This window comes from Somniosus microcephalus, chromosome 24, assembly GCF_052327205.1.
Source record: "Somniosus microcephalus isolate GS21.2 chromosome 24, FLI_Smic_1.0, whole genome shotgun sequence".
Classification (NCBI taxonomy): Eukaryota; Metazoa; Chordata; class Chondrichthyes; order Squaliformes; family Somniosidae; genus Somniosus; species Somniosus microcephalus.
In genome coordinates, this window is record NC_141010.1 from 43,278,163 (window position 1) to 43,288,621 (window position 10,459).

At 42.5% G+C, this 10,459-nt stretch overlaps 1 protein-coding gene across 1 annotated transcript; it reads left to right on the forward strand.

Annotated features, from left to right (window-relative positions):
* The first annotated feature begins 1,325 nt into the window (after window positions 1–1,325).
* Window positions 1,326–7,190, forward strand: LOC147101444 (interferon alpha-5-like). Its single transcript, XM_085966726.1, has 4 exons — window positions 1,326–1,457; window positions 1,634–1,723; window positions 6,745–6,984; window positions 7,092–7,190. The coding sequence occupies exons 1-4, from the start codon at window positions 1,326–1,328 to the stop codon at window positions 7,188–7,190; spliced, it is 561 nt and encodes a 186-aa protein (XP_085822852.1).
* The last annotated feature ends 3,269 nt before the right edge of the window (window positions 7,191–10,459 follow it).

Below are 10,459 nucleotides of genomic sequence, written 5' to 3' on the forward strand. Positions count from 1 at the left end.
ACTCTGAGCTCTCCCTCTCACCCTTGACCCCCGGTCATGGATGTTCAATGAAACATTCCAAAACTAAAAGATTTGATGAAAAGATTCTCACTAACACATTATCTCTTTAAGTTGCTGCAATATGATTGTTTAACTGAAGCGCCAATAACTTGCTGTCGCTGTCTACAGGCGGGGCTCCTGGGATCTCAGTCCCAGAGACACTCGGGGGAAGTTATTGTGCGCAGTTACAGCTGAGAGTGATTTTGTGACATTCCCTGTGTACGCGGGGAAATCCCGGATATCCCAAACCTTTTCCCAGCCTCCGCTCCCCCCTCTCAGAGTGAGCCGTTCTGTTTACAAACACTCCTCACTTTCGGAAATGACAAAACTCGTCACTTTCCCTGAGACACTTTCGCTTTCAGTGAAATTGACACAAGGCTCATTTCCACAGAGAAACCGACACGGACACTTTCCCGGGAGAGAGACAAGAAAGAAACTAGGAAAGAAAAGGCAAATCGGGAACACTTTCGGATTCCGAGTCGAAGCGGATTAAATATTCTTTAAAACAAAATCTCAAAATGACTCCAGAGAACAGGCCAGAAATGAGAAGCTTCTTGTAGTGAAAGAGCAGAGCCTCCGCCAGGTGACTGCGGGCGGAGACAGTGGGCATCAAGCGGTGCCCCTGGGCTGGGAGCCGGGCTCTCTGCAATGTCCCAGCTGCCAAGTGTGAACAGTCCAAGCGCGATGTGAGCCCAGCGGGGAGAGAGCGGGTTTGAAATGGAATGGCTCTCTCTGGAGCCCAGTGTCAGCACGAAAATCCGCCGCCCCGGGTTTGCCGCTGTCGGTGTTACTGGAACCCGGGTTATAAAATACAGCCCCCAATACATGTCCACACTCCCCCAATACAGAGCCTCCCTCTACACCGCCTCAGTGCCCCGGTGATCCCAGTCCACACAACACGGAGCTGGAAGCGGCCGCTGGTTGGGATCTTCTAGCGGGGACTTTCCTGTCGCTGGTTCAGGAATCTCCAGCTTTTGGATTCCTCACCTCAGAAACAAACCGCACAAACCATTCCTCTCCTGCGGCTCTTCCAAAACTCCCGCAGCCCGATTTCACTTTTCGAATGCCACATATTAAAGCCGGCAGCATGGCAGTGAGAAGTCCCAGCAGTGTCCAGCCGCACACCCACAACACTCGGCAACACAGGCGGCCGCTCCCGGATCACAAGCGGCTGCATTTCCACTTCCAGACTTTTATTCGGTGACAAGAACCGTTTTCGGCGCTGAACCCGGATCCGCTCGGTTTCTGATCCTTCAGATCGGTGCTTTACCCTGGGTCGGTCCAGCATGGCTTTGGCGAATGTGTGGAGATGTTGGGTTGTGTTGGTCTTGTTGTCCGGGACCCTGAGTCTGGGCTGTGAGAGGCTGCAGTTACAGCAAGTTCTCAACACAGAGACTCTCAGCAAACTGAATGAAATGGTGAGTTTAACCTGCATCCCGAGCCGGATCCGGTCCACACGGGGTCTGTTTGTTGTGAAAAGTCATATCAGGGGAGATAGTTTGGAGTTTTATAACTTTATCAAATTAAAAGTCAGTGATTCTCCAGTATTCCTGTTTCTGGGGTTGTCAGTAACAGCGATTATCTTCTGTCTCAGGGCGGTCGCATCCCCCGACAATGTGTAAGAGAGAGGCTCTCGCTGAAAACCAAGACCTTGAATCTGGTGAAACTTTCGGAGGGATTACAGGTGAGTGTTGTTTTATTTTATTCAAACTCGAGTTTTATCGATAGTATGAGTTAATTCAACATCCTGGCCAGAACTTTAATTTGGAAATTTAAGTCCAGTGTTGGCCGCCCATTGATGTGAACATGGAAAGAGTACTTTTCATTCACTCCATGTCACTCTCTGGAACTATCTCATTCCCTCTAACTATCTCCCTCTATCGCACGCCCTCTTACAGTCTCAGTCCTCTATCTCACTCCCTCTTAAAATCTCACTCCCTCTATCTCACTCTCTCTTACAATCTCACTCCCTCTATCTTACTCCCTCTTATAATCTCATTCCCTCTACCTCACTCCCTCTAACTATCTTACTCCCTCTGACCATCTCACTCAATCTAATCTTTTCACACCCGCTAACTATCTGATTCTCGTGAGTGTGGACATGTATTGGGGGCTGTATTTTATTATCCGGGTTACAGTGACACCAACAGCGGGAATCCTGGGGCGGCGGAGGGTCCCGGTGGAGAGAAATTTAGAATTCTGAAGAGAAAAGACAATGAAGCAGTGCAGGAAATTGATTGGGGTAAGGATAACAAGATTGTGTCAGGAGGGGACAGAGCGTAGAAACAAAAGAGTACACTAACAAATAGGGTCCTGGTAAGAAAAAATGGTAATAAGACAAATAGGGCCATAATACAAAAAAAATGTTAAGATGTCTAAAAATGTTAAAAGGACAAATCTAAAGGCACCGTATTTGAATCCATGAAGCATTCATAATAAGGTAGATGAATTAACAGCACAAATAGATGTAAATGGATACAATATAATTGCAATTACGGAGACATGGCTGCAGGGTGACCAAGGCTGGGAGCTGAATGTCCAAGGATATTTGATATTTAGGAAGGACAGGCAAACAGAAAAAGGAGGTGGGTTGGCTTTGTTAGTAAAATATGAAATCAGAGCAATAGCGAGCAAGGATATTGGCTCAGAAAATCAAGATGTAGAATCAGCCTGGGTGGAGCTAAGAAGCACCAAGGGGCAGAAAACATTTGGTGGGAGTTGTCTATAGGCCTCCAAACAGTAGTGGTAATGTAGGAGACAGCATCAAACCAGAAATTAGAGGTGCATGTAACAAGGGTACTACAGTAATCATGGGAGATTTAATCTACATACAGACTGGCCAAACCAAATTAGCAATAATACCGTGGAGGATGAATTCCTGGATCTGTCCTAAAGCTAAACAAAGGAAACTACGATGGCATGAGGAGTGAGTTGGCTATGATAGATTGGGGAGCTTCATTAAAAGGCATGATGGTGGATAGGCAATGGCTAACATTTAAGGAATGGAATGCATGAATTGCAACCATTCCTTTCTGGCGCAAAATCACAATAGGTAAAACGGCCCAACCATGGCTATCAAAAGAAATTAAGGATAGTATTAGATGCAAGGAGGAGTCATATAAAGTTGCCGGAAAAGTAGCAAGCCTGAGGATTGGGAGCAATTTAGAGTTCTGCAAAAAAGGACCAAGAGATTGATAAGAGGGGGAAAATAGTGTATGAGAGTAAACTTGTAAGGAACATAAAAGTGGACTGTAAAAGCTTCTACAAGTATGTAAAAAGAAAAAGATTAGTGAAGACAAATGTAGTTCACTCACAGTCAGAAACAGGAGAATTTATAACGGGAAACAAGGAAATGGCAGAGCAATTAACCAAATACTTTGGTTCTGTCTTCATAGAAGAGGACACAAATAACTCTGCAGAAATGCGAGGGAACCAAGGGTGTAGTGAGAAGGAGGAATTAAAAGAAATTCGCATTAGTAATAAAATAGTGCTGGGGAAATTAATGAGACTGAAAGCCGATAAATTCCCAGGGCCTGATAATCTGCATCCCAGAGTTCTAAAAGAGGTAGCCATGGAAATAATGTATGCATTGGTTGTCATCTTCCAAAATTCTATAGATTATGGAACAGTTCCGGCAGATTTGGAGGATGGCAAATGTAACCCCACTATTTAAAAAAGGAGGGAGAGCAAAAACAGGGAACTGCAGACCGGTTAGCCTAACATCAGTAGTAGGGATAATGCCAGAGTCTATTATAAAGGATGTGATAACAGGACACTTAGAAAATATCAACGGAATTAGAAAAAGTCAACAATGATTCATGAAAGGGAAATCGTGTTTGACAAACATACTGGAGTTTTTGAGGATGTAACTGGTAGAAAAGATAAGAGAGAACCAGTGGATTTGGTGTATTTGGATATTCAGAAGGCCTTTGATAAAGTGGCACATAAAAGGTTAGTGTGCAAAATTAAAGCACATGGGATTGGAGGTAATATACTGGTATGAATTGAAAATTGGTTCACAGACAGGAAACAGAGAGTATGAATAAATGAGTCCTTTTTGGGGTGGTAGGTGGTCACTAGTGGGGTACCGCATGGATCAGTGCTTGGGCCCCAGCTATTCACAATATATATCAATGATTTAGATGAGGGAACCAAATGTAATATTTCCAAGTTTGCTGACGACACAAAACTAGGTGGGATTGTGAGTTGCGAGGAGGATGCCAAGAACCTTCAAGGCGATTTAGACAAATTGAGTGAGTGGGCAAATACATGGCAGATGCAGTATAACGTGGATAAATGTGAAGTTATCCACTTCGGTAGGAAACACAGAAAGATAGAGTATTATTTAAATGGTGATATATTGAGAAATGCTGCTGTACAAAGAGACCTGGGTGTCTCTGCACACCAGTCACTGAAAGCAAACATGCAGGTGCAGCAAGTCATTAGGAAGGCAAATGGTATGTTGGCCTTCATTGCAAGAGAATTTGAGTACAGAAGCAAGGATGTCTTACTACAGTTATACAGGGCCTTGGTGAGACCACATCCGGAGTACTGTATGCAGTTTTGGTCTTCTTACCTAAGAAAGGATATACTTGCCATAGAGGGAGTGCAGCGAAGGTTCACCACACTGATTCCTGGAATGGCAGGACTGTCATATGAGGAGAGATTGGGTCAACTAGGCCTGTATTCACTAGAGTTTAGAAGAATGAGAGGGGATCTCATTGAAACATATAAAATTCTGACAGGGCTAGACAGGCTGGATGCAGGGAGGATATTTCCCCTGGCTGGGGTGTCTAGAAAAAGGGGTCACAGTCTCAGGATACGGGATAGGATATTTAGGACTGAGATGAGGAGAAATTTCTTCACTCAGAGGGTGGTGAACCTGTGGAATTCTCTACCACAGAAGGCTGTGCAGGCCAAGCCACTGAATATATTTAAGAAGGACGTAGATAGATTTCTAGACACAAAAGGCATCAAGGGGTATGGGGAGAGAGCGGGAATATGGTATTTAGATAGCGGATGAGCCATGATCATGATGAATGGCGAAGCAGGCTCTAAGGGCCGAATGGCCAACTCGTGCTCCTATTTTTCCATGTTTCTATCTTCTCAAGCACTTTAATCATTTCACACCCTGGAGTAGAGATTCCGCTTTTGGCATAATTGCCAATTCTGGTGCAAAGTGCAGATGCAATTGGGCCCATTTTGAATAATGCTTTTCCCCGAGATTCCGCTTAAAATCATTTGCTTATCACTGAACACAAAATCTGCCAAGAACCAGTGCAATTGGGCAGCGTTTTAAAATGTCTTATTTTTTAACATTTGATTCAAAAATTTCGAATCATATATTTAAAAGTGGTAACTTGGTGAAATATTGATTAAAAGAGCAGAAAATGTGTTTATTACAAAAAAAAGCATTTTTAATCACAGTTTCAATCCATCACCTGTGACTAACCTGAGTTTAAATGACTGATCTTCATTCTTAAAAAATATATTAAAACATTTTCTAGTTATATTGGGGTACATTTGTCAAATTCTTTGTAAAGTAAAACAAAAATTACATTTAGAAGCTTTTAAAACGCACTTTTTCGTGTCCTAGCACCCAAAGAACCAGCTTAATTTCTGGAGCCTCCCTGAAGGCCTGTGAATTCACCCGGGGGCGTGGCCAATTTTGTGGGCGGGGCCTGCTTCCAGCGCGATGTGTTTAAAACCAGTGCGGAATGTCGCAGAAACTCGAGTTGTGCGAAGACCAAAATGCATCATTTCAGATTTCTCTCTCTTAAATTTCATCTGCCATATGTCTGCCCATTTCACCAGTCTGTCTGTGTCCTCCTGAATCAAGTAACAATATTCCTCACGATTTACGACATCTCCGAGATTCGGGTCATCGGCAAATTTTGAAATTATGTTATCTGTAAATTTTGGAATTATGTTCTGTATACTCAAGTGCAGATCATCAATGTATATCAAAACCCCCCAGCAAACTTGGGTGCATCCCATCTGGGCCGGGTGATTTTTCAAGCGCTGCCGACTTTTAACTAACTTGTCTTTATCAATCGTTGTCCTGTCCAATTACCCGACTGCCTCCTCCTTAATGTGACATTGGCAGCATTCTCTACTTTAGTGAAGACGGATGCAAAGTCCTCACTTAGTGCATCAGCCAAGCCCTTTGCCTCCACAGGATCTCTTTTCTAGTCCCTAATTGATCCCACCCTTCCTTTGAATGCACTATTACTGTTTATATGCTTAAAAATGACATTTGGGTTCCCTTTTATTTTCCTGCTAATCTATTCCCATACACGGTCTTTGCACCTCTTATTTCCCTTGTGAGTTCTCTTCTGGATTTTCTTTTGTATTTGGCTTGGTTCTCGACTGTATTATGAGCCTGACATTTATCATAAGCCTCCATTTTCTGTTTCATTTTAATCTCTATATCGATAGTCATCCAGGATTATCGAGGATTGGATTCCATTCTTTTCCCCTCCTGGGAATGTGTCTGGAGTTTACCCGAACTATTTCCGCTTTGAAGGCCTTCCATTGTTCAGTTACTGTTCCACATTGGGCCAGAACCCCTTTCAACTCACTGAAATTAGCCCTCCTCCAGTTTGAGTATTTTCACGTATGATTCTTGCTGGTCCTTTTACATAAACACTCTAAAATTAAATGGGACCAGATCCCCTCTAATGTCATTGTGTGTATTTTGCACAGACCCAGGACAGGATCCAGATTGTCCATCAAACACTGCGTCAACTCACCAAGATCTACAGCATGAACCTGGGCTCGGTCACATGGCCCCGGGACAAGGTGGAAAACTTCCGTCTTCTCCTGGATCGGCAGCTCGAGGAGCTGGAAGAATGTGTCAGGAAACCAGGCTCAGAGTCCAGGCCGAGGAGAAACGCCTCAATTCACAAATACTTTAGGAAACTGAGAGAGTTTCTCAAACAGAAGGTGGGACAATTGATATTTGGCTGTGTGATTACTGACATGTAGTTCATTTCACCCCATTTAAACCCATTCATTCTCTAATGGATTTTCCTAATATTTCTCTTTTTCAGAGATTCAGTGACTGTGCCTGGGAAATAATCCGTGCTGAGACCAGGGCCCGTTTACAACAGATCCTTACCATAACTGCAAAAATCAGACGAAGAAGTTAAATATTTTCCATAGACGTGTTTAATAGAGACTGGGAACAATGAATAGTTATTTAAAAATTGTTGACTTTTATAAATTGTTACATTCCAAGGACATGTTTAGTAGAGACCGGGAATGATGTTCATTTATTTAAAATAAATTCTATTTATTACAAAATATATATTTTTTGCAATACTGACACTATTTGCAGCAAGGTGACTGTTAGAGAACAAGGAATGTCTTGATAAGTTTTTATATTGGATTATTTATTTTAATTTATTGATATTTATTACTGTGATATTTTACTGTGATGAAATGTTAGTGTTTCCCGGGGGGGAGTCTGAGGAAAATGATGTTTCTGTCCCTTCCTTTATTGAATGGCAGCTGCTACAATGAAAAGTTTCATCTCGGGTTCGCTCTGTTGGGCACCTTATTGCACTCGCTGGTTTTCCAGTGTCAGCTCCCTGGACCGGCCCACCCGGCTCACACTCCTTTTGCTCCTGATCTCATCGGAACTGAGTCAATGTTATTATTGTGATACCTTCATACGATAAAACATTACAGTTTTAACACAATATCTAAAGTCAAAAATGAGAAGAAACTGAAGATTTTTCAATGACATGTTTAATACAGACTGCGAACGATAAGCTATTTTAAAGACCCCGAAATTTTACAAAATATATTTTAATTATATATAAAGTATTACTAATTTTACAATGTTGTCAGCTTGGCTCAGATATAATAGACTGAGTCAGAAGGTTCTGGGTCAAAACCCCACCCCAAATGAACTCTTTTATTTCCATTTAGCTGCAAGGCTCCTTATTCCAGTTGCTGAGCTTCCAGTGAGAACTCTCTGCACTGGGAATGCCTCGGCCAATACCCAGCTCTGGCACTGGTTGCCATGGTACTGTCGGGCTCTCACGGATAGGGTTTTGCTGACCAATAACCCCTGACCTCATCCCTGACCTGCACTGACCTTTACATTTCTGCTCTGCCAGTGGCCAACACTTCAACTCGCCTCATCGTGCCTTCCTAATTTATTGATATTTAAAGTTGTGATGACATCATGTAATTAAATGTTAACAGTTTTATACAAAATGTAAAATGAATTTAAAAAGAAGTGTTAATTTATTGATATTTATTAAGAGTTGGGGAATAGAAACTGTTTTTCTAAACTGGAAACTTTTTATACTGAATGAAAACAAGTTGGCATAAATAAATTGTTTACAATATTACACTTTTACTGGAGTGATATTTATTTCTCATTTGTACCTGTCAGTTTTGCATACACACTATAGATACTCTGGATTCCCATACCTGCTGCCTGTTACTGGGTCACGCTCTCTGCTCTATTCTCCTCTCTCCATTGCCTGCTTATTCCTCATCAGTCAAACCTGTGGATCCATTTTGAACCCAGTTGGCCCAATTTCCGTCTCCTAGGCAGTGTCACTGTTTTACTCTCCTGCCACTCAACTGCATATTCTCCCTCTGAATGAGAGAGGATTGAGCCTGAGGTGTTGAACAGGAAAAGGGAAATTGGAGGCATTAAGTGGAAAGGGACATTCAGAGATACTGAGAAAAGGGGGCGTGGCTGGAGGATCAGGGACACAGTACAGAGGGGGAAATCAAACAATGAGTGGACATGGGCACCAGGCAATGAGTGAGGAGTGGAATGAGTGGAGAATGGGAATGAAAGGCTCTTTTGTGGCATCTTATCCTACACCTTCTGAAAATCTTTTCAATGTTCAGTCAGATTCGCTTTTTTATTTTCCCTTCCCTCGTGTTGCCTTGTTACTCTCCAGCCTTTCTTTGTATATTTATCGTAATAGCTTTATTCTACATCCTCCTCGGGTTTTCCTTTCACGTTCCTCTGTAAAACTGAGGCATGCTACTGATGTTTGCCATTTCGTCACACTCAAGTACAACATGTCCTCAATCACGTATAACTGCGTCCAGCATTTCACTGAATATCCTTTTAATTCTTATTAGCAAACTTCTACTGTCTTTGCCCACAGTCAGTTGATAAACAGACATTTTTTTATCTACAAGATGAAGAGACTTCAGAATCTTGTCAGGGCCTGGAGTGAGGCTTTGGAATGGATTTAACATTCCCACCTGTGACTCAGAGAATGAAGGGTTCAAACCCCACTCCACACAGTCCCAGCAAGTGGGGGCCTGTCAGACTGTCAATTGGCCTGTGAATGCTTTCATTACTCCACGCTATTCTCTCCAGTGGAAGGTTGTTAAGGCAGGAAAACAACAACCTCATGGCCAAAGGCTTCAACTACATCAGTACAGGTGAATTATCAAAAAAGAATTGCAAATGTTGACATAGCAACTTGCAATGGTAAATGCAGACAAATAAACCTCATCAACATTTCTGACAAGCTTCAGTGAAATTTGTGGCCTAACAATTAGTTACTCTCCCGTGATCTTTTACTTTGGAGTTTACATGGGTAAATTAACTCACACTATTGCTGTCTACGCAAATCCTACCCATTTATCTTTCCACTACTCAGTCCCCAACTAGCTCAGTCCCCACCAGCTCACTCCCATCAAAAGCCCGACATCTTTTCCTTTGAATTATCTGAGCCAGTGGCCAGTTTGTGAAATCAGGCTGTAAAGTTCACATAGGCAAGACCTATTATAAATGTTGGTATTGTACTTTATATTGGGAAAAAGTTAACTCAAACAGTGTGACACAAGCGTGACATCTGGAACTCTGACTATGCAACAGGAAATGAGCAAGGATATAAGATTATTTTATATCATAGATTAATGTGCTGATAAAAGTCCTTGATGTTTCCCTTTATGTTTCCCACCAGTGTTTATAATATAGAATAACAGAGTCACTGAATCATAGAATGATACAGCAGCATATGAGGCCATGTGGCCCATCGTGCCTGTGCCGGCTCTTTGAATCAGTGATACAATTAATCCCATCCCCCTGCCACTTCCCCAAAACCCAGACAATTTTCCCCCTTCAAGTATTTCCCAATCCCCTTTAGAAAATTATTATTGACTCTGCTTCCACCATCCTTTCAGGAAGTGCATTCCAGATCAGACCAAAAATAACGACTGATCATCTCATCTCTGGTTAAGAACATAAGAAACAGGAGCAGGAGTAGGAGAAACAGGAGCAGGATTAGGAGAAACAGGAGCGGGAGTAGGAGAAACAGGAGCAGGATTAGGAGAAACAGGAGCGGGAGTAGGAGAAACAGGAGCAGGATTAGGAGAAACAGGAGCGGGAGTAGGAGAAACAGGAGCAGGATTAGGAGAAACAGGAGTAGGA

Bases quoted from the DNA above. Each gene is read 5' to 3' on its own strand.
- LOC147101444 (XM_085966726.1), top strand. From the start codon at position 1,326: ATGGCTTTGGCGAATGTGTGGAGATGTTGGGTTGTGTTGGTCTTGTTG. The intron at 1,458-1,633 runs GTGAGTTTAACC...CTTCTGTCTCAG, and splicing joins TCAGCAAACTGAATGAAATG to GGCGGTCGCATCCCCCGACA. The intron at 6,985-7,091 runs GTGGGACAATTG...TCTCTTTTTCAG, and splicing joins GAGAGTTTCTCAAACAGAAG to AGATTCAGTGACTGTGCCTG.